Raw genomic sequence first — 23,909 nt, 5'->3', positions numbered from 1 at the left:
CAGGAGCCTTCCTGCCAGCACAGCTGTGCATGCCGGCCTCGCATGGCCCACGCTCCGCTGACAGCAGCACTTCTCTGCCAGGGACCCGCGCCAGCCGGGCTGTGTCTGCTGCGCTCCAGCCAGCAGCTCTGCTGCACACCCGACCAGCACTCGTGTGACCCCCGCAGGCGGCGCTCGGAACAAGGCGCAGGGTCTGGCCCAGCCCCGTCCCCTCGCCCCACAAAGGCAAGCAGCATGATGGAGCTGCGCTGCCTAGCACCACGGTGCTTTATGACAGCTGGGCTCCCCTGGACGGCGGGCCTCTGCTCCCGCACCGGGCTGGAGACCTGGCCCCTGGCATATCCAGGAAAGGCTCCTACTGCTTATGCCCCTGCCCCTGCACTGGCTGCCTCCTCGGGCACCCTGAACCACAGCTGCCCCAGGCTCTCCTGCCGAGAGCCCTGTGGCTGTCTCAGCGGTGCGAGCAGCACACTGGCAGCATGGGGCTGCAATCCCTGGGGGCCGAGCCACATGCTCCAAGCAGCAAGACAAAGGACAGCAGGGCTGTGCTACCGTGCTGGGGCACAGGGTCCAGCCCTGCCGCTGGCGCGCTCTGGACATGACAGCCTAGGCACAGAAAGGCACACGCCTGCATTGGGGAAAGCACTTTGCACTGGCTAGGAACGACTTTGAAGGGCAAGGAAAAGAGTGTTTCACTACTGCCTCGTTAGACCTTGTGCCCGATTCATGGGAGCTGTCCCTTGAGGAACAAGTGCCCAGGCAGCAGCCCCTTTGCCCAGGTGGCCACCAGCACCAACACATGACCAAACACCTCAGCAGCTGCTCCCATCTACCAGCTCTACCGCCTGTTTCTAGTGGCTGTGCTCTACTGGCCGTATTTCCCGGGCTGCAGCAGCTGCCACCAGCACCAGCAGCTGCCCGCCAGGCTCCCTCCCACCTCTGGGTCTTCTGCCAAAGGGGCTTTGCTGTGGTGCCTGTTCATGCTGCACCCTCTTAAGAAATGGCTTTCTGAAGTCAACCTCCCTTGCATTATGCCTTGCTGGGATTGACTGAGCTCCTTCCTCCCCAATGAAGCAGAGGGACGGGAGCAAGGCGCCAGAATCCAGTGCCCACAGAAACGGGCGACTTCACAGGTTTGCTGCTGCCCAGTCCCATCTCAGCTGCCCCCACCAGTGATCCACCAGTGATGCTTCCTCAAGCGACGCCCTCCCAGCAATGGCTTGGGGAGCTGGAGGAAGGAGCAGCTACCACTAGACTGGATGCTGAAGACAACATCATTGCAAATCCAGTCTAGAATACAGTAAGGAAGGAAACACTACCCTGAAAGTTTAAAGCACAACTACTGTCACTGTGGCAGGGCACTAAGGTGCCTGCTCCTCTAAGAGCAGAGATTGCCTGGGGAGAGCCCAAAGATCCAGATCTACCATGGCAACCGGCTGACGAGGAAATTAGCCGCACCTGCACCTGGTCAGCTGGCCAGCAGGGGCAGGGCCCTGGGCCCATATAAGCCCCAGGGCTGGGACCAGGGAGCTCAGATCTCTGCCAGCAGCTGAAGGGGAAGGAGCCTCCGGGGAGGACTGGCCCAGGGCTGTGGCAGCCAGCAGCTGTCCTTAGGGCTCATGGGCTCCAGGAACCCACAAGGTACCCTTGCCTACTTGGCACTTAGCACCAGAGAAGTTTTACTCCTTTAAAGGGGCAGAGCATGCCCTGAGCTTTTGTGTTGCATTACAGCCCAGGTGCTCATGCTTGTTTGCTGTTGTTTGTTTGCTGCTCGATAATACTGGTGGTTTGGGTGAGGCTGTTGGGGAGGGAGGAGGCCTCATTGGGGGCCCACTACAGTGTGGGCACCCTAGTGCCAGTGTGGGTGCAGTATTTGGGGTGCAGAGGCCCTGGTGCTGGTGGGGTGCAGTGACAAAGGGAGGGACCAGAGCCTGGTGCTGAGACAGGGCTGCAGAGAGCCCAGGGAGGACAAGGGGGCCAAACTATAGCAAGGCCTAAGCAAGACAACATCAGTACCATCTGCGAGGCTTGGGGCATGGTAAAAGGATGGTTTGCAGCCGTGCAGATAGCCCAGAAGGCTGAGAGTGTCTCAGGAGACATCCACCGTGAAGCGGGATGCCAAAGGGTCTACGAACCCCAGGGTTCAGTACGATCCAGCAAGACCATGTCCAAACATAAAAGATCAAGGGCAGCCTCCCTATATTAATAGCACCAGCAAGACGTGGCGGGTGAGAGAGAGGGTGCCTGTTGGGCGAGATTGGCACGGTTAAGGAGCCCTAGGGGTAACATGGCCATCTCTAAGGACCCCACCCTGTTACAGTCGCATCCAGGAAATAAAAAACTAGCACAAGGGCAAGGAACAGTCGCCACCTTTTCTAAGAACAAGCATTGCTTCACAACTCCTCCAACAGGAAACGGATATTCCCGCTGAGCTAGGAGTCAAACCTGCAACGTCACTTGTTTCCTGCAAATGCCAGGGACTTGTACCCGAGTGAAAATTCACCCAGGCCTGTACCACTTAGCCCCAATTTGGAGGGACCAAAGCAGTGCCAGTGCCCTAGCTTGCATTTGTGTATCTGCCGCAGGTCAATGCCACCCCCTACCAGACAGCACTGCACAACTCTCGTGTGTCTTCCAGGTCTATGATACTTGAAGCGACCATTAATTACACTAGAGATTGCCGCAGTGATGCCTCCGCTACACAAACCTCTGTTTGCCTTAACAGCTGACGTATAACTCGAGCCTCAGACAATGCGAATGCAAGGAGTTGCTGAAAATCCAGAATCGCTTACAGATTGGATTAATTCTTTGGCTGTAATTAACAGGCCAAATTTAAGTGCAGATATGCACCAATCCTTCTGATTTTTAAATGAAGACATGCATGGAAATATAATCTGGCACCAACTGCTGGAAGAACAGCCAAAAACAAAATATTCTCTGCTTCAGCTGCTGGGCATGCATTTGGGCAAGAAAAGCCAGATGAGTTGAGCACCAAGCTAGTGACTTGAAAATACCACTTGTTTGTTCCACATGTAAGTGAATTCCTGCGGGTATTAGTTCTGCTTCTGTGAAGTTTCAAAGAGTTCACACGCGTTTCTGAAGGCTTACAAAGGCGTTGCAATTACAAGTGAATGATGCTTCCACTTGTGCTGGGGTAGTGTGAGAGATGCAGCTACCAGTGGTAGAAAGCCCCAAACCCAAAACTGAACACCAAACCAGTCCGACTGCAATTGTCCAAGTTAGACAAACTCTTATTGGTTACTCCAGACAAAATGCCTACTCCGCAATGTAAAGCAGATGGACAGAGATGCCTGGGGAGACTAAAATATGTGGGAAAAGATCACTCTGAAAATCTCAATGTCTGGCAAATAATAAAATGAAACGGGGAATGGCAGGAGGATGGTGGGCGCGGTGTCCTGCCTTGATGGCAACAGGCACCTCAGCAGCTCCAAGACCCTGTCCTGCGAAGCCCTCGAGCTCATGTATTACCTTAGGGGCTTAAGTAGCCTCACTGAAGCCAAGAGGGAAATCTGCTCAGGGTAACGAGTGGCCACGAGCGGTTTGCAGGAGCTGTGCACCGGTAACACGCTCGATCCTCTCTGTGGGGCAGTAACAGACGGGCACCCCCTGCCATAGGCAGCCAGTGGCAAGGAGTTCGCGGTGGGAGCACGCTGCCTGTCGGGGCTTCAAAATTCACCCCTTCTAAAACCAAGCAGAGACTTCCGTCCCCTTCAGACGGAGAAAGCACCTGTTCTCGCAGCCCACGCTGCAGCAGACAGACTGGTGCTGGCTTTCCCCTGCCCGGCCTGGTTTCAGTGGCTGTGGGCCCCTGGGCAGCACAAACAACCACTTGCAGGGAAACACGGGTCCCCCACAGCCTGCAGAGAAGCCCGTCCGGTAGCTTCATTGCTGCTGGGACCCAGTGTAGCTAGGTGGGGATGCCTTCCTATGCTGGCAGCCAGCACGGGGCACTGCCAGGGCTGCAACAGATGGGCCATCTCGCTGTAACACAGGGAATCAATTCCCAACAGCAGAAGCAAGTGAGCTCCTGTGGGATCATAGCCTGCTGGAGATGGTGGGAGAAGCAAGGATGAGGCTGCGGACATGGCATAGGCCTGGTCTGCCCTCCGACACTTGGCTGGCCAAGCGCGGTTCTGCTGGCACAGCTCTGCAGGAGCCTAGCCCTGCTGTGTGGTGGCAGGACCTTCCCCTCTGCCCACGGAGGCATGCTTCTGCTCCCCTACCTGCTGCCAGCTACTGCTGCCCATGAGCCGGGGCCTGCCCAGGGCAGCTGTACTCCGGTGTCACGGCTGCTGCCAGGGGGCCGCACAGGAGCCCCAGGAGCACGTGGACATGCACGTGCTTTGAGAGCTCATGGTGGCATCAGAGTGGGTGAGTACAGACATGGCCCAAGCTAGTCCTTGTTCAAGGATCCCCAAGAGTCACAGAAACTCCAGACTATCCCACACAAGCAGGGCAGCATCACACTGGTTTACCTCTGTCCACCCGGAAGGGTAAGATGCACGGTCACCAAGATGTTCTACCATTGACGCCAGACCCAGGTCTCAAGTCAAGCACTGCCGCAATCTGCCACCACCCACCCATCAGAGCACAGCCCCTCCTGGCCCTCGTGCCTGCCCACAGGCAGTCAGATGGGAAGCGACACCCTCTCAGGGAAGTTTAATGCAACAGTAAAGATCTACATCCAGTCCTAGAGGAGCCTAGAAAGGCTCTGGTAGGAGGACCCCACTTTCCAGAGCAAGTCTGAAGGGGAGAGAAGGGCTTTGCCTGCCATAAGGCTCTGGCTGTCCAGGAAGACAGCAGGCTGAACACGCACCAGTGAGCCGTAAGGCAAAAGACACAAGGCCAGACACACACAGCTGCTGTTTAGGCAGATGCCTGGGCAACCAGCCCACCTGGGAACAGCACGTGTTGGTACCCCCACAGCAGAGCCATGACCACGGGCTGAGAGGAAGTGTTTCCAAATGACTCCAAACCATCACCCAAAGCTCAGAGGTCGCCTAGGAGATCTTAGGGCTTCCCCCTCCTCTCCATCATGCTCACTTGTTGCAACCAGACTTAACTTAGCCTATGGGCCCTTCAGGGCAGGGACTGTGTCGTCACGCCTGTTTGCATGGCACCAGCACAAGGGTGCCCGGCTCCAGGCAGGGCCAGGAAGCACTAGGGCAGTACAAAACAAATCAACCCTCGGTGCTGGTGACCAGTTTGCATCCTCAGAGCTTTACAGACATTGCAGTAGCTGCACTGAGACCCCTGCCAGGTGAGACAATACTGAGGCCCCCTGCTTTATTGGTGGGGAAACTGAGGCACTGAGGAGAACGGAGCAAAGCTGTGCAGGGGATCGGTGGCAGAGGCAGCAATCAAAGGCAGGAATTCCTGGCCCAGCCTGGGGACCTGCAGGGGAGATGCCTACACTGACCAGAGGGTTCAGGGATGCAGGGGAGCCAGCCTGCAAGTTACCCTCTAGGGTCAATGCACTGCAGAGGCCCAGAACAGGCATCTTTCCCATGGAAGTGCAGGGCAAGGAGCCGGCAGACCTCAGCCTGTGGCCCTGCCTGTGCGCTGAGCAGGGTGTGCTGGGCTCCTGGTCTGCCCGGCTGCACTGCAGAGGAGGGGGGTTGCAGACTAGATTGTAAATGCTAAAACCCTTAGCCACCCAACATCCAACCCACGCTGGGTAGCCCCTGTACCCTGGGCACGTTGCCACCCTGGCCCACTCCGTGCTGCAGATCTGCTGGGAGCTGGCGAGCACAATGATTTTCCAGTAACTGCTCAGTAATGAGCATTTGTTCTCCCTGATGGCCCCTGCATCCTCACTCCAGCTCTTAATCACCAGAGAAACCAGAGGGCTCTTAACTCAGTCTTCCTCCAGGCCCCTTAATAACTCCAGCTCCCAGCTGTCTGTGACTTGTGTATCCTGGATGTGCAAGGTCCCTGCGTAGGATGGGGCAGGCTGCTGAGATGCATTTGCTGATTAGCAGGTCAGCTGAGGGCACCGCTGAAACCTCAGCCCCGGGAGCTGGAAACGCACTGCTTGGTGGCAGTGATGGAGGAGCGTCAGAGCGGGGAGGGGCAGGGCCGACTCAAAGTCCTGTTCTCAGAGACATCTGCTGCTGCTGCTATGAGGTTTTAGACTCCCGCGTGCTTCAGCCATGCACCGTTGATGCCACTGAGCCATGTGGCTGGCTGGCACCTCCTGCAGCCAAAGGCACTGCCACTTCCACTGGGATCCTGGGCTGTGCCGTGCCAGGATGGCCCAGCAGCCTGGTGCAGCTGGGCAAAGCACAGCACGCCTAACTGTCAGACCCAGGTGTATCTTCTGTAGGTCTGGCCCAGAACAGCCAAGCAGATTCTTCCAGGCTATTGGGATGACCTGACAACTCTGCTTTGTGCTGCTCTTAGCCCCTTTCACCAGAGCCCACAGGCCCCACAATAAACCTCTCCAACGTAAGCAAAGCAGCACAGGGATCAGACCCCAGTATCCCCCCAGTCCAGTACTTGGCCAGAATCTGCTGTTCCACAAGAGGGGCCAGGACCATGAGGCGGACAGGTGCATGTGGGTCTCATCCCTGGCTCTACAATGTAGGTAGAAACAGCCCAAGGCTTTTTCTACCTACTTGCCTCCCGGGCAAGTTCACGGGAGCACAGGATGAATTGCTATGGGCAGTAAGATGGCTGGGGACCCCAGGAGGGAGCTCACCAGAGGACACAGTTGCATGCACCAGAGAAGCTGCACAGGCAGCAAGATGGAGCAACAGAGAACCAGCCTCCCCATGGGATGTGATGGAAAGCACCCTGCTCAGAAAGTTACAGTTAAATGGAGCAAAGCCCTAGTATCAGCACAGTCCGTTCAATCCAAAAGGGGTGGAGAAGATGCAATGGTTCTTCCACACTCCCAAGACCTGGTCACATCTCCACCTGGACAAGGCCCAGCAGCCTTGGGAGACGGTACCGTGGCCAATGCTCACAGCAGAGCTCGCCTGACACTCGCCCAGCAGGAGCACATGGACCAAGCGCTTCCCTAGATGCAAACCATCTTCCTTGTCAGAGCCCCTGTGCTCTGGGCTGCATGCCCCTGCCCCTCCGCTACAGCCACAGAACAGAGGGCCCATTCGGGACCCGGAGCCAGCCCCCTCCTACGCTACCCACCGGCTTCCTGCTCCCCTGCAGCAGAGGGGCACAGCACAGAGTTACTTTCCCACATTCCTCCCCTGCCACTAGCCATGCACGCCCCCACGGCTGCTCCCCCTCCTCTTCAGCGGTTCAGCCAAGTAACTCTGTGCAAAGAGGGCTGGTCTCAGCACGGTCCCAGAGGAGAGGCAGCACCATCGCCACTGGTCCCAGCTGCTGCATCACGGGCAACGTCACCGGGCCCCACAAACCATGCTGCCTCCTTCCATCTGGTCTCTCTCGCACAAACCACAGCAGCATTGCTAATCACCGCATGGGGCAGGAGGAGGAACAGCCAGGCCCTGATGTCTACCTGCAGCTTGGGTCCAGACAGCACAGCAGATCCAGCCTGCCTCGGCCCGTTCCTACACCGGGGACCCCACCTGCCTCTCCATCTTCCCTTGGGAACACAAAGGTGCTCTGTAGCGCCCACAACAAAGCAGCCTTGGCATGTGGGAGGCGACAGTGGAGGAGGGGAGCCCCGACAGCCAAGAGCTTCTGGAGAGCAGGCTGCAGCCCCCGTCCCAGCGACGCCTCCCTCTGCCTCGAACAGGAACAGGGGGAGCGCATCAGACTGCATCCCCTCCGGCCCATCAGCCAACCACTCTGCCCCAAACACAACCCTCTCCGGGCACCAGGCCAAGCCAGGCACAACCGAGCCACAGCGAGACTCGAGTACAGCAACAACCAAGGCAATCGCCCAGAAGCGAGGGGCCACGCGGTGAGGGGGCAGCAGGTCCCCACGGCACTGCCCCTGCACAGAGCTCACCCCACCACAGGTCCACACCAGCGGCGCTCCCGGCTGTCCCGGAGCAGCACGGGCAGCTGGAAGAGAGCTGAGTGCAATGGGCCTGGCCTGCTGCATTAGCAGGGCTCCAGCCCTCTCCAGCTGAAGCCACCAGGAACGTTTCTGCTGGATTCAACGGGAACCAGACCCGACCTTTTCTCAGCACCTCGGGCCGCAGGAACTGGCAGCCTCCTGTGGGGGCAATCAGGATCGTGGCTCTCCCAGCTCCCGGGAGCCAGGCTCCTGCACCAGACTCTCTGGAGCGATGGCTTCCATGTCCCACCTCCCTTTGCACTTGGCTTGAGAGACTGCACAGCCCGTCCGGCTCTGCACTCTCCACCTTCGCCTGCAGCGGGGATCACAGCTGCCCCCCACAGGCCCCCCCAGCACCCACGTGGGCAGCAGGTGGCCCCTGCCCCGGGGAAGCAGATGGAGGAGCCAGGCTAGACAGTGAGAAAGCAGCGCTCGTGATACCAAGTGAGTGGGAGGCGAGCACGCATCAGGCCAAGCAGAGGAAACACAGAGCGTGGGCAGCAGAAAGTCCAAGGGATGCAGGATGCTGTCTGCATGGGTCTCGGGCGTCTCAGCCCCATGTCCCAGCTGCAGGCGTGCAGCTAACAAAGGCAAGGAACATGGGACATGGCCCCAATTTGGCCAGGAGGTGGGGATGCCCCCACGCCCCCCAGGGCTGACCCCCTTTCAGCAGCCGGAGATCCCTGCCACCCCACAATGAAGAAACTGCCAGGCCCGTGCCCCTCGTCAGCCACACACAGGGTGCTGGGAAACAGGAACTCGGGGCTACGATTAGAAAGGTTACTGGAGCCAGCCCAGGCCGGGGGGCCAGGAGAGCAGCTCCTCCCGCTGCAGAGCAGGTGACAGGGTCCCATGCCTGCTGTGTCGGCCAAGCCCACAGCCAGCCCTGCCGCTGCCCCACACAGCGTTAGGTCCCAGCTCCCTGTTCCTGTTACCGTGTTTAACTCGTGGTTACATGTACGAATCGGACAGAAACGCATTCCCTGGGCCCGACCTGGCGCAGGATGGCAAAACTGGAGCGGTCTCAGGTGGCTTGCACGGGGAGCTCCTGAACTAGCCGTGCTCCTTGCGTGACTCACACATGCCTCCTACGCTGCCTGCAATACCTCACACCACAAAAGCACTGCCAGTGATCTCCCAGGGGGTGCGCACGCCACCTAGATTAGCTTTTCTTAGAAGGGAAACCACCAGGTCGCATTCGGCCCCGCACCTTAACCCTGTTGAGGCCAAGTTGCTGCAGAATCCAGGACCTGCCAGGCATCTCCCCACAGCGGAGCAGACCGCTCCAGAGGCAGCAAGACGGCCCGCTGCCGCATCTGCACCCAAGCTGTGGCACCAAGCCAGCGCCTTGTAGTGCAAAGCCAAACCAACCCCACCTTGACTCCCTGGGCCCCTGGGGGTAGTCCTGCCAGCAAACCCCGAAGGTTTACAGTGAGCAACACTGCCCCACACCAAGATGCCCCCAGACAGCAGGGCGACACCGAGGTCTGACCAGAGAGCACTGAGCAACGAGCTGAACTCCTGTCTCCAGAGTGCAAGCGGGGCGAGCGTGCTGGGTCTCAGTCAGCTTGGAAGGCAGCAGTGTCCAGTGCTCCAGAGGGAGCCCAGGGGCCGGTGGGACAAGGGACCTGCAGGGCAGACTTGAGGTTCAGCGATTAAACTGTGTGGGGCCTCAGAGCCTGGTTTCACAAACTAAAAATGAATTTTTTTTTTTTTTAAAGTAAGCCAAACTGAAATGAAGACAAGCTGGATAAAGGCCTGAACTTACTATACTCTATTCCAAACATTTAAGTGAAATAAGAAATAATATTCTAGCAGTCTGTGTTCACCACTGGACTTGTGCAGAGTGTCATGCCCAACCTGAAGAAAGGCCCTTGCTAAGCAGCTGGAACCAGTCTGCTGAGGTGACGAACCAGCCCCGGATAGCTGCAGCCTGTTCTGCAGGTGCAGGAAGAATATTTTCTTCATTTTGCTTTCTTCTCCACAGTGTAGCTCAATGACTGGTTCACTCAAACTGAGAAGCTGGCTGGCAGCTGCAAGAGCAAGAAAGCTCGTTTTCTTCTGCAATGTATGAGTGAAGCAAGGGCCCAGACCTGCCATTTCTAAGATCTGCAAGGACACGGGGTGGAGGCCTGCGTCTTTCTCATCCCCTGGAGTTGTCTACGTGGCGTTTCTGGCACTCAAGCACAGTTAGCCATTCCAGATGCCAGTCTGGATGCATGACCATGCACACACGATGGCTGCACATACCTGCCCTGGTGGCAACAAAATGGAAGAGGCAGTGGCCCCAGCCTTGATTTAGGACCAAAGGGGAGGCACTTAGAGCATTTGTCTGGGCAGCTGGAGACCCCCCTGCCCCACTTCCTAGAGAGGACTGTGAACCTGGGTCTCTCCCAGCACAGAGCTCGAACCACCGTGCCATAAGCCAAGGCTCTCCGGCACTCCACCTCAAGCTGAGCCGCTGCCCCTTGCATTCGACATGGTCTCTGGATAAAACAGATGCAGAGCAGTGCAGGGGGAAGCTCCAGGCTAGATCACAGCGCACCATCCCTTCCAGGCCAGCGTTCAGCTGACGGAGCCACACAACTTGTGGGTTGCTGGTCTCCTCCTAGCCCCACCTGCCTCCCTCTCTGGCTGCCCAGAGCGACAGCTGCAAAGGGCACGCTGCAGAGGGGTCTGGATGACTCCTGCCCTGCTCCTCCCGCTCCATCTAGCAGGTGCTAATCCTGCATTTGGGATGACTGTGTTTTCAGGTGTTAGACACTGCAAGAGGTGCTTCCACACAGCTGGCACTGATGCAGCCAGCTGCACGTGCCCGGGCTGTGCATTTATAGTCATCTACACAGGCAGCCCCACACATCTTAGACTGGAACGGCTGCCTGCACAGGACTGCCAAAAATGCCATGCGGATGGCCGAAAACCAGCCACTTCAATGACCAGGGACACAGAACTCCAGCCGTGCTGATCAGAGGCACTTTGATTCATCAGCCAGGCACGAGAACTCTGATGGCTGATAAATCATTTCCATTATGTCAAAGCAAAGCATGTTTGGATATTTTCTCCTTCAACACATCCAACTGTTCTAACAAAGAAAAGACTATTTTCAAATGTTGCGCTTCTGCATTTTTTGTGAAATTCTACATTTCCATCCAAAAGCAACACAGTGGAAATCAGAAATAAATGATTAAGCATGGAGTAGATACAAAATATAAATCATCATCTGTACACAACCAAAAGGGGAGAAATAACAATGTAAAAATATGCTAAGCTATGTTTAAGTGTGCATGTAGTGCATCCTTCTGGTTGGTAATCGAAGTATAAATTTAGAACAAAGGCTATATTTAGTTGCAAATCACCCTCACCCTGTCTTTATGGCTACCAACCATCGAGAACCAGCCTCTCTTAAGCACAATAACTAAAAAAAAAAAACCAAAAATCAAAGCAAGCTTAAAATTGATTATTTAAATCAAGGTTTTGGGCTTGCTGATTTAAATCATGATTGCCAAAGTCAATCCAGCCTGTAAGGCAACTCTGTGGGTCAGGACCTGGCTCCTCAGGGCGGGTCACAGAAGGAAGTTCCTCCGCTGCCCCACTCCCCCAGGGACCACGTGGCAGAACAGCCCTGAGGTTTGCTCCAGCCTGGCTGGACACTGTGCTCTTGGGGCAGGGCCTGTGCCACCGGCACTGCCAGCAGCCTGCCTGCTGGGGCCTGCCACAGCCATGCTCAGAGCACCTCTCTCACAAGACATCGCGCCTCCTAGAAGGAGAAAGCCCCTGGGGCCGCGTCGCTCCCCATGCCCCTCCCCAAGCAGAGACACTGCAGGCTGCTCCCCCTGCACTGGGTCAGGCCCTACAGGCTGCCTCTGCCAACAGCAGGAGAGGGAATGAGCACCCACCTGCCCACAGCTTGGGCTATGGACTCTGGAGACGGGGGCAGCAGTGGCAGGAGAGAGAAGGAAAAGCAGAAAGTGGAGCAGAAGGCACCTTTAGAAAAGCAGCACCATGATCTAGTTATTGTAGGAAAGACTGGAGTGAAGCCCGGAAGAGAACCGAAGTGGAAAGCAACACAGGGGACACAGCACCGAGGGCTGGTCCAGCAATATTCACTCATTTATTATTCAGCAAATTACACTCGTTAGCCAAGTAATTGATTTGAGAAAAGGGGGTTTCCATCAGCTCGGCAGCAAATGCTGGTGACACTTGTCTCATCTTACACGAGTCGCATATGACTTGTCTGCTGCTCCCCCAGCCAAAAGAGAGAAGTTATGTTTTAGAAAATAAATGATTGCACAGAAAACTTGATGGCAATACTGCCGCTCGGCATCAGCCTATCGTACAGGCCAGTCTAGCAAACACTTGCACACGGCCCGCACTGCTGGGATCCCATCAGCGGGGGTCACCTGTCATCACCCGGGAGTCCCCACGTGCACACGCCAGTGCAGTGAAGGGCGGCACAACGCAGCCGGGACACGAGCCCTGCACCACTAACACAATGCAGTGCAGACCCACTCCAGCGACAGCGGGACTGGCAGCTACAGGTTCCCAGTCCTACCCGCCGTGCACCACGTCTTCTGCCAACGCAGCTCTCCCAGCAAGGATGTGCAGCCCTACCCAGACAGCCATGTGTGGACACACCCTCATGCCATAGCAGTCGCAGCAGACACAGGCCAAAGAGAGCTCTGGTGATGGGGCTTTCCAGTGGGGACATCAACTGAAGCCTCACATGTAGTCCCATTTCCTTCCAGGGACTGCTCCTTCCAGTACCACTACCAACAGGCAGGATCAGGCCCTTAGCCTTCCCAACTGCAAGGGGGAGATATTCCAGATGCTTCCCCCCTCAAAGCTGGCAAGTGCTGGGCACATCCTTTTAGCTCTTTCAGAAAGTCACTGTGAGGCCTGAGCATTTCCATGCAGTGTTGCAGACGAGGTGAACACCAGAGTGCACTGCCTATGTGGGGGAACGAGAGCACACCGATACCCGAGACACCACGTCTCCTGCACACCACAGTGCCACGACGCTCTCTGCTACGCCACCGCTGAGTGCAAACAAGCTTCCTACAATTCTCACGGTAGGAACCATGTGCACAGAAGAGAAGCCCAGACCAACAGGATGCTGGCACCTTACTTGCTGCACGTGAACGGACCGCCTCACCTTTGGCATTTCCTGACTGCCGAATGCTTCACGTTCCACCCTGCACATTCTCTCCCGACGCTTTCATTGACACTCATCTCTTCATGGCCCCTCCTTCCCCTTGGGGTCTCTCCAAAGGGGAAGTATTTTATAGCAGCACTGTCTGCGTTGGACCTTGGACGTTTGCTCGGCACAGTGCGAGACAGCAACCTAGGGAATCGGGGCACAGTTCCTGGCTCTGCCGGGACAAGTGATTGTCCTAAAGCTGCTCAGGCCCTGATCTCACGCTGTGAAGGCCTATCAGAGCTTTGTTATCGAGTCCAACCAGAGCACATCCAGCCCTCAATTCCTCTGGCCTTAACTTTAAGCTAAACCATAAGCATTTAGCTGAATCAGGACCTTTCAGCCACCATTTTCATGGGTACAATGGGGCTCATACAACTTCCTCTCTTCTACCCCTTTATCCAGCTTGATGTCCAGCCACTGGGCCTCCAGAGGCCAAAGAGGAAGCACATAGCACACCAGTGGCTTTCTGCAGCACGAGCACTCATTCAGTGCACATTCACTCGGGTCAGACTCTGTCCCATCACACGCGTCGCCCTGGAGGCCTTGAGAGGGCCACCAGCTCTGCAAGGCCCCTGTCCAAAGAGCAGAGAGCTGGTTGAAAGCCCTGGTAGTTGCATCATCGTGCACAAGCTGGGCATGTTGTTAAACTCAGCCAAAGCCAAGTGGGTTTTCCCCCACCAGGCTGGCCTGGAACGCTCTCCCCGTCAGGGTCCACTCTTCCCTCCAAAGCACCAGGTGCCAGAGCTGCTCGCAAACGAAAGCCAACGCTGGCCTTCTTTCAAGGCAACGAGAACAGTATCTGCTTTCTCCGCTCCTCCAGCACACCTGAACATGTTTGCTCAAATCTTTAGCCACAATGAAAATTGCCCTTTGCAGAGATTCCCAAAGGCACGTGCCTGAGAACAGCCCCAGCCACTGCGAGGGCCCTGCACACTGGAAAAGATTCAGCTACATCCAACTCTGCTGCTCCACAGCCTGGTGCTGACAATTCACCCAGTCCCACTCACGCAGTGACTGCCATACAGCCCGAAATGGAAACTTGTTTCCATCACTATTCCCCGCTCCCACACCCCCGCCGCTCTTGTTATTGTAGGGTTGCTCATAGCTGCAAAAGACTGGCTCGGCTCTGCAAGCTCTCTGGAGACTGCTGCCACTGAGCTGAGCCAGCGGCAAGTTCTAGGCCACATGTAATGGGCACTATGATGGCCTGGTCATTTGTACGCACTGGGTTATTGGCATGCTTCAGTTTCAAAAACAACTTGAGAGACAAGATGTATGCATAAAAGGCCATGCAGCGGGGTTGCTGCATTGGCCCGACCCCTAAGAAATCCTGATAACAGTGTTGCTGCTATGATGGCCAAAACATAACGTTTGGAGATCTATAATCCTGCCCAGAATAATAATAAAAAATTAGTAACAGTGCCAAAAAATCTATTTCCATCCCAGCTCTATTTTCTTTTTACAGTATTTCATTTGGAACAGAATGGACTGTGCCCCCACACCCTGCTCCCAACCTAGAAGGACTCATGCTGAACTAAGATATTTGGAAGGGGCTGGGGGGAAATAAAGCAGATGGAAAATATATAAACTCCCTCTCTATATTCTGAGCTAAGTATGAAAAATGGAAGCTGACACACAGCAAAAAAAGCCATTAAAATGGAAATGATGAAGGGTGGGGAGCATGGTTGCAGGGACCTCCCCCTGCTTGTGGGAGATGGTGCCGTTCACAGCATCCCCTCGACTGCTCCCACCTCCGCCCACCACAGCCACTGGCTCGGCCCTGGCAGCAGCGCGCAAACGGGGCACCCAGCCACTGGCCCCAGATGACAGGCTTAGTTTAAAACCTGTCTAGAGGGGCAGTGGCTCTTGCCGTTGTCAGGCAGGAGAGAGGCCCACAGCACCTTAGGGCTAGAGACGACCTCAAAGGCCTGGCATTGCCCATGCCCAGGGCCAGGCACCCTCTGCAACATATTCAGGGGCAAGTGTGAAGGCAGAGCCATGGGCAGGCATGTGTAAATCCAGAGCAAGATGAAGAAACAGGCACACAGGCAGAGAGGAAGCACACATGCATGGACAGGCATCCGGTCACACACTCAAAGCACAGGTAGGCACATGCATGCACACTTGCACGCGTGCGCACACAGCAGAAAAGGCACAGCAAGGCGGCCAACCTGCCTGTGACCAGTACTCCACAGAAGGGGCATGGCTTAAGCCCACACTGCTGCCACATTCCCAAGGAGACACCATCCTCAAGCAATCCACCACCCTGACAAGTCAGGCACAGAAAGACTAGTCCCACCGCTGGACAAGCTTTAGCCAGTGCTAAGCGCCACTATGCATTGGGCACACTGGCCCAAAGCCACCATCTGTGAGACCTACATGTCCACACCATGAAGGGCAGGAACCAAGGAAAGCAAGGCAAAGTCTTTATGGCTGCAGCGAGGCTGGAAAAAGATCACGCATAGGCAGAGTTGCCGAGCAGAGACTCTGCCAGTACCAGCCTAACGGGGACTGCCCTCCAGTCACAACCGACACCCTTCCTGCACTGCACCCCAGCAGGGAGACTCCCGGATCACTTGGCCACAAGACACAGCCAGACATGGGATGTGGGCAAGGCCCAAAAGAAAAGGGGCTTCTAGAAGCCAGGATGCAGGGGCAGCGGCCAACAGCAGCGATGTGGAGATGGGCTTCCCCGTCCCAGGGCAGAGGCTGCTCCGGACTAAACTCTCACCTGCCGGGGCCAGTGGCTGCACGCCGTCTCCTGCATGGGAGCGCTAGGCCAAGCCCAGATGAACAGTGGCGCTCTCACTTTCCTACACCACACCCAGATATCTGGGCTCACCAGAGGGCACCAGCCAACAAAGGGTTTGGACCCTTGGTGGGGAAATGCAACTGGACCTCAAGTCAGTAAGGCAGGAACCCGGGTGCGACCCTGCATCATAGGGACTGGGACGAAGACAGAGGCCTCCTGAAAACCAGCCCCGCAGGAGGCAGCAGTAGCTGGGGAGAGGGAATCTATGCAGCCCATGGCATTGGAGAGCACCTGCTAAGCTCACCAGGCTTGGAAGACAGCCCGGGCAGGCTCCTGAGGACAGAGCATGGCTGGCAACCAGGGCAGAGGAGAGGAGAGTTGTCATGACACAAGGCCAGGGGCACAGGTGGAACTGCCACGGGAAGGCAAAGTGCGAGAGGAGACCTGTGGTGGCCACAGCTGGGAGCTGTGGGTGGAAGCCTGTGCGCAAAGGCATGGACACGAGCCCCGAAATGGGGGATGCGGCAGCTGCAGCTGAGGCAACCTGTCCCAGCCACAGGGCGGGGGGTGTGGCAGGGACCTCAGCAAAGGGTCCTGCAGCTGCCCTGCAAAAACAAGATGTTATGTGCACTCGCGATTTAGTACTCACAGGCTGGCCTCAGATGCCAGGTGGCCGCAGCTGCCTGGGGAGACGTGCAGATGATGCTCCAGACTGGTGGAGGTGGACGACGACTCCGGGCGCGGGCGGGCACAAGTGCCACTCACAGAGGCACACTAGACTTCACCAATTCCTACCAACTGCCGCTAACACAAGCTACAGCTCTATCTGGGACTCCTCTACTTTTGCAGCCCCCTCTGTCTCGCCTTCGCTGAAATAAAAAGAAACAAGAGATTCTTTTCATGGAAACTGCAAGGCAGCAAGTGGCTGCGCACGGTCCCGAACCCAGTCAACCCAGGAACAGAGTCCAGGGCACAAGTGCAGCCACCTAAGGGTGCACCAAGGGGGACTATCCCAGCTGCCATCTAAGGAGGATGCTCGGACTGTCCGTGCCCACGGCTGGGGAAGCGTACGGGATCTTCAGTCATCACAATTAGTTTTGCCTCCCGTGCCAAAGCTGCCCCTGCTCCCCTCCCCACTACAGGGCCCTGACTGCGAGGGGGCAGCACAGCCAACAGTTGCCTCCTGCAGCACAGCACCCAAGCCAGCCCCAGACCCCAAGCAGCGCTAGCAGGGGCAGGATGACTTCCTCCCCCCGCAACAAAAGCAGGGATGGCAGAGTGGCAGGGAGGGGCAGCAGGACCCTTGGAAAAGCTCAAATGCCAAGTGCAAGGTCCTGCATGTTGCAAAGCAGCCCCAAGAACCGTCTCTGACTCCCCCGGCCTCAGAGCTGAGCTCAGAGCAGTGCCAGCATGTCAAGCTAATACATACTTTGGGGGCTCAAGAGCAGGTCTTGAGCACTGCCTGCAGCCTTCAGCAATGCGCCCATTGTCAGCCCTCTGCTCGCACAGCCAGGCAAGGAGCCCACATCAATGCCAGATGCCACAGAGCTGGGGGCCGGGTTAGTGCCCCGCAGCTCCAAGCCCAGAGCCACAGCCACGCTACTGCCAGGTCCCCAAGTCTCTCCCCCTTGCCAAGAGACTCACCCTGCACTAGGGCCTAGTCCCAGTCCAGGAAAGGAGGGGAGCAGTCAAAGAATGAATGAATGCATTATTTTATTCCCCTGCCCCCTGCATTACAGGCACTTGAGATCTGCCTGCTACCACGTTCCCTCCACCCTTTCCCTTCTCTCCTGCCCAACTTTTCTTTTCTCAACCCTTCCCCTCTACCAGCTCAGCTCCACTCTGCCCCTCCACACCCCAAGGATGCAGCTAGTTGAAGCCAGGTAGGAGGCAGGGTAGATCTGAACCTTGCAGGCATCAGGATGCCTGGGTTCTACCCCAGCTCTGCCACCGACTCGCTGTAAAGCCATGGGCAGGTCACTGCCTACTCCAGGCCTTGGTTTCTCCTTTGGAAAAAGACTGATGACACCAACACCCCACTTCCTGTGGGGCTTCAGCCCTTCTCGCCTCAAAAAGCAGCAGGGAAGACCACGAGGAAAGCACACAGACACAACACTTGACCCGTGCCTCCTTGGGAACGTCTCTGTCCTTTGGCCCCTGCACCTGGCAGAGACGACTGGGGACGAAGGAGGAGGAAGCAGTGCAGATCACGGTAAAAGCTGTGGTTTGTTTCTCAGCAAGGCCCCTGTGCACACTCATGTCAAGCAGCACCGAGAGGAACCTGCCTGCCAGGAACATCCCACTGCGTGGGCTCGTGCGCCTGAGCTGCGAAGGCATCAGCTGTGGCCTGTGAAGATCAGGGTCCCTGGAGGAGCTTGTGACCTCCCTAAAGCAGCTGTGGCTGAGACACGGCACTACTCCATGAAGACTGAGGTGCCCTTTCCCCAGCTCGTGCCCCCTCTCACCCCCAAACTGCTTTGTCCTGCACAAAACAAGGTTTATATTAAATCAAGACATTCCAGAGAACAGCCAGGAATGGAGGAGCAAACAGAGCAGCCGCCAGAACCCAGGCCAGCAAAGCACCAGCAGCTCCTGCCCTTCAGGAGCAGCCCCGGGATCCCGCACCACGAGAAGCCACGCAACAGGGAGCCAGTGACCCTCTCTGCTTCTGCCCCTGATGGCCCACGGTCGGCGTTTGCAGTCTGGTGCCTTCCTGAGCAAGAGTGAAGAAAGCTCCAGAAGCTGTGCCAACCTGTCCCCTGCGTACCCACTGCCCTGTACTCACCCCTTCCCTTGCTGCCCATCACCTGGGAGCACCGAGCATCTCAGCAGCTGCTCCCCACCGCCCTGCCCTGCTATCTCAGGCTGCCACCATGAGCACCCAACACAAGGCCGGAGAACCAGAGCTCGCGGTCAGCAGCCCCGAGCGTGTCTGTTGCCAGCGCTGGGTCCGGGTTCCAGAGCCCAGCCAGAGCTCTCACTCCGGAGGGGCAGTTTTAAAAAGCAAATGCAGGCGAGGAAGCTCTGGGGTGGACGGGGCACAGACACAAATACAGGGCCGAGGCTGATTCAGCATCCCCAGCTCAACTTCACGAGGCAAGACTCAATCAGTGTCCTGTGTATCTGCGGTTCTTATATGGCCCCCTCACCACAGTGCCCAAGCACCCCACAGGCTGTCATGAATATGTCCTCCCTCCACTATAAGCCAGGGCAGGGCTGTACTCATTGTACAGATGCAGACCTGAACCCCCAGAGTGACTAAGTGACTCTCCCAAAGTCACCCAGCAAGGCCGTGCCAGAGCAGGGAGTCAGCCCCACGACAAGCCCAAGCACAGCACCCGGCCATCGCGCAGCTCTTCGCCAGCCAGCTGAGGGCCCCTCACAGGAGAGGAGAGGAGGAGGAGCCGAGGGCTGGGGAAGCACTGGAGGCTGCAGGTCAGGACTGAAGGACAGGGGCAGCACCATGAAGTTCAGTCCATGCCCAGGCTGGGTTCACCCTGCACTTACATGTGCACAAGTCTAATGACACACGCGTGCTGAGGCCTGCACTTCCCGTGGGCACACGCCTCCAGCCACTGACAGAACAAGGCAGCAGTCCATGTACTACACCCCCACAGCGCCCCGCCGTCTCTGGGGGACTCCGAGTCCCCAAGTGTGGGACTGACGAGATGATCCCATCTCTTACACCTGGAGCTTTTCTCCTGAACCTGTTTCCATGCTAAGGAGAGGCCAGGCAACGCAGTGCTGCTGAGACAAATGCTCCCTTTCATTTGTGCAAGGAAACCCCTATCAGCCATGCAAGGGGGAAATGTGCCTCTCCAGCACACCACACTGATCATAGGGTGGAGAGCCCAGGCTGGACCACACTGCCTGGGAGGAAAGTCACGACCCACAGAAAAACCCCTGCAGCCAGAGTACAGCGTTCACCACAGACACTTTCAAAAGAGAGGAAAAATCAGCAGTCAGAGGCTGAAGTGACTTAGTTAGCAGAGGTCTGGAGTCATATCAGCCAAGAAAGCAATTCAGGACAAGAGTCCCCAGAGTGGACATAGTGCTGGGACTACTTCACCCTTAATGCAGAGGTCTCAAGGAGGACAGACAACTGCCTGGGGAGGTCTGGGGTCCATTTACCAGTCATGTCAGTGCCTTAGAGCTCCCTCCTGCTGCTGCCAACCAACAGGTGGTGGATGGCTGGGCAAAAACAAAGCCCAATTAAAACCAGTCTACAGGCTGGGAGAGGAGGTCTGCGATAGCCATGGAGGAGGGTGCCGACTGGCTCAGTGAATAGGACCAGGCCAAAATAAACCCAAAGCCACGTAGCCCCTAAGTAGCAGCATAACTTGATGGGGGCGGGGGGGAGGCACCAGCCCCAGGCACCTACTCGGAGGGGGCGCCAGAACTGTTTGCCCACCCCCTGCGCTGCCCACCTGGCCAGCGGAGCAGAGTGCAGGGACAGGGGCAGGTGAGATCATTCTCCTCCCTGGGAGCAGGAGAGTTTGGCCCAGAGCACAGAAATTATTAATCAGACCACTGCTCCAGAGGGCCAGGATCTCTGATCTGACTTAAGACAGCCAAGGCAGTCCCCAGCATGTCTGGGGCCAAGCCCAGTGCCAGCAGAGTGCTACCAGCATGCCCTGCACTGGAGGAAGACTGTACAATGAGCGGCTTTCCCTTCAGCAGATATCACTGCACCTCCGTGCATTTCCACCCTCGCCAGCCAATGACCCATCCCAGCCATTGGTGGGAGCTGCTCAGCCACAAGTGTGAGCACCTAGGGGCAGAAGTGCAAGGCAAGGAACTGGAAACGACCAGGTTTAAATTCCAGCCCTGACACCAGTGCTCTCCAGCTGCACCACTGCTGGCACCTGTGATTTACCATTAGCACATCTGCACCAGCGGAGACAATGGCACCAGCATCAACCAAGCACAAAGAATCATCACCACCAGGTCTCCAAGGCAGAACAACACAAAGCAAAGAGCACCAGGGTCTTGGCGACGCTAGTGCTTTCACGTTGCTAACATCAGCAAAGCTGCCCCAGCACACGTGATGGGTCCTGTGATTGCGCCAAGACGACTTGGGGCAAAACCTTCCCAAAATCAGAACGATAGAGCTGAGGCAGACGAGGGGCCAGGCACTACCATTCCACAGGTATGACACCTCAGCTGGCTCCCGAGAGCCCCCTCAGGTACAGGCGAGGAAGCCCACCCATGCTGCCTGCATACAAGTAATCCTAGAGAGCAGCCCACTCAGCAAGGAGCAGAGAAGTGTAGTGCCAGAGCAGCACAGGCCAACAGGAGCTGAGGGCAAACTTCACCACCGTTTCCCGCTCTGCCCAAGCAAAGCCTCCAGGTCCGAGCCCTGCTCTCTTCCAAGGTTACATGTGGGCACCTCTCATGCTGTTGTGACAGCAGAACTCCAGCCTGAGCCCTCAACACAGCAGGGCAGTCCGAGTCCCCACCACCATCGTCTAACTTGCCACCGGGCCTCTACAACAGCACGAATCGCTCCAGACACTGCCCTGAACACAGAACACAAGTTCTGATATCAGAGGCAAAAAACCTAGATTTTTGGGACACATCTGATTCCAGGTCCTAGCTGCTGAAAGAGCAGACAGAGATCAGAGCGGTCAAGTTAGTCACCAGGCATTATCCGGTACCAGGACATGCAGATGAATCTAGAGTGTCTCCATGCAGTTGCCGACTGCATAGACAATAGTAATACTCAGTACTTGGAGAAGTCCTTTTCATCCATAGCATCATTAGAGAAATTTTACAATGGGGAAACTGAGGCACAGAGCAGCTAAGTGACTAGTCTGAGGCCACGCAGGGGGCCGGCAAAAGAAATGGAGCTGAATCCAGTTGTCCTGAGTCCCTGCTCTGTGACATACATCATCCATATACAAAACACACACATGCATTTTGCGAATCACGGTTCTGAGCTTGGGTTGTTAATTCGTGGTTAGACGGCCTGTATTACAAACAGAGCGGCTGGTGTTTTTTATAACTCTGAGTATTTTTCTCCACGCTGCTTGGGGATGAAGAGTCAAACAATTCACAGACTTACAGGATAACATGGGTTTACATCCCGGCCAGATCCAGCAAGTGGCTGAAACCCCCCACAGACTGTCACCAATGATCCCGTGCAGGTGGCTTGCAGGACTGGACCCCAAATCCATGCTGGAGGTTTGTCCCATCCCTACATTTAGCACTTCTTCATGCACTTTGGCGCGTTACTAGGACACGCAGAGATCTGCTGGGGGTTATTTTAGCTCCATGAAGAACTCAGCATGCCCACCTCTGTCCGAACTGTCGCTGCTTCCCCTCATATCTGTCCATCTCCAGATCTAGCAGAGTACAGACGCTGCACGCAAGATGTGTTTCTATAGGGGACAAGGAGGATAACTTCACACACACCCCAATACACATCCCAAATACACAGAAAGCACCCCACAAATGATGATCCCCAGTGAAGTCAGAGGACTGGCTTCAGAAATGGGACTGGTCTATACCATTTAGGAATATCTGGCCCAAAGCAAAAATTATAATATTTTACCCAAAATGCCCCAAAATCAGAGAGCAGTGAGCCCATCCCGAGAGGCTGTTGGCTGCAGTGCTGGGGCCTAACTAGATTCCTCCCCTTCTCCAACTTTCAAACCAAGATCCATTGTAAACTTTTACTTCCTCCCTAAAAATCTCTCTCCAGCTCCCCAGGCCTCGGACAGGCCCCTCTCAGATCAGTCAAAGAGCAACAGTCAAAGAACAGCGCAGACAGGCAGCTGAGAAATGGCACTTCATCTCCCCCAAACAGCCAGCAAATAAAAGTGCATCCGTTTTCAGAATGAGACTAAAAGCACAATCCAGTGAGAGAAAGAGGCATGCTTAGGTCTACACTCGACAAGGCTTCCCAACCAGCAGCTTTCTAAAAATAAATCATTTAAGTCTTAAAATAACATCCCTATTCTTCGCTCTCAGGCTCAAACACTACACAGCAGACTGTAGCGTGCATTTAAAGGATGCACATATAAATAGAAGAGGCACACACACTGCACACTGCACAGGCTAGACCTATGTTCACATATGCACAGACCCATCTATGCAGCCGCACGAAAAATCGTGGCGGTTCCTAAAGCTGCAGATTCCACACTGCAAACACCACATTCCTGCTCCAGCGCAACTGCAAAATCTGCCCGATTAAACATCCCCTTCGGCAGCATCGCTTTCTGCTGAAATCAAAGCCCTGCTCTCCCCCAAAAGCCTGTGCCCCTGCTCACCAGCATGCAACATTCACAGCCATCTGCTTTTTAAAAGATAGGTACATTCAGATTCAATTCACTTTTCCATTAAACAATCCGAAGGGAGAAAGAGAAAATACAGACCAGGGTTTTTCTTTGCGTTTTTTTTTTTTTAAGGAAGGAAAAAAAAAAGCTGTAAAAAAAAAAAACTTTCGTATAAGTTAACTTTAAATCTTAAACCCCCTCCCACAGAAATGTTTTAACTGTTTCCTTTTGAAGTGCAATCACATCGGCTCCTCGCTGCCAGCGCGATCTGTGCCACAACAACACAAAAAAGCAAAGCAAAGAAAAAAACCACCCCTTTAGGTGCCCCTTTTGCCTCTCAGCTGCCTCTCCCACATTCTCAGACAGTTTTATTAAAATTTTCAGACAAAAGAAAAACAAAAATGGCAGCCTGGCTTATTTTTAAAACAGGACAGGGACGCCATATTCTGCAGATCTGCAAAAAAAGGCAGAAATCTGAGGCTTGGCCACTCCAAAGAAAAAAATCCGGCAGCTGCAAAGTGCAAAGGGAAAGCTCCATTTGCAATCCGTTTATTTGCATTAAGCCCCGTGAATCATTGTTTACCGGAGAATTGCACCAAAGGGTTTTGAATAGCCCGGCTCTTAAGAAAAAAAAAAAAGCGAAAAAAAAAAAAAAAAAGCAGACACTTCCTA

General features: G+C 55.6%; 2 protein-coding genes across 7 annotated transcripts in view; one reads left to right on the top strand and one right to left on the bottom strand.

Annotated features, from left to right (window-relative positions):
• The window catches only part of ZNF362 (zinc finger protein 362), a 35,749-nt gene that overhangs the window by 10,734 nt on the left and 1,106 nt on the right, over positions 1–23,909 (bottom strand). Inside the window, exons 1-2 of one of the 6 annotated variants that reach the window (XM_059716297.1) lie at positions 23,337–23,813; positions 22,256–22,340 (exon numbers count right to left, since the gene is read on the bottom strand). The exons of 1 other annotated variant lie outside the window; for it this stretch is intronic. In XM_059716297.1, coding sequence (XP_059572280.1) covers positions 22,256–22,296 — 41 coding nt within the window. In that variant the 5' untranslated portion in view covers positions 22,297–22,340; positions 23,337–23,813. 4 more of the 6 variants (XM_019480174.2, XM_019480172.2, XM_059716296.1 and 1 more) reach the window with 4 other exon arrangements.
• Positions 571–23,406, top strand: LOC132244601 (uncharacterized). The gene is made up of 2 exons (XM_059716298.1): positions 571–1,641; positions 2,726–23,406. The coding sequence occupies exon 2, from the start codon at positions 6,839–6,841 to the stop codon at positions 8,057–8,059; it is 1,221 nt and encodes a 406-aa protein (XP_059572281.1). The 5' UTR covers positions 571–1,641; positions 2,726–6,838; the 3' UTR covers positions 8,060–23,406.

This window comes from Alligator mississippiensis, chromosome 13 (genome assembly GCF_030867095.1).
Source record: "Alligator mississippiensis isolate rAllMis1 chromosome 13, rAllMis1, whole genome shotgun sequence".
NCBI classification, from domain to species: Eukaryota; Metazoa; Chordata; order Crocodylia; family Alligatoridae; genus Alligator; species Alligator mississippiensis.
Note: the sequence above shows the minus strand (reverse complement) of the source record. Positions and strands in the feature narration are given on the sequence as shown.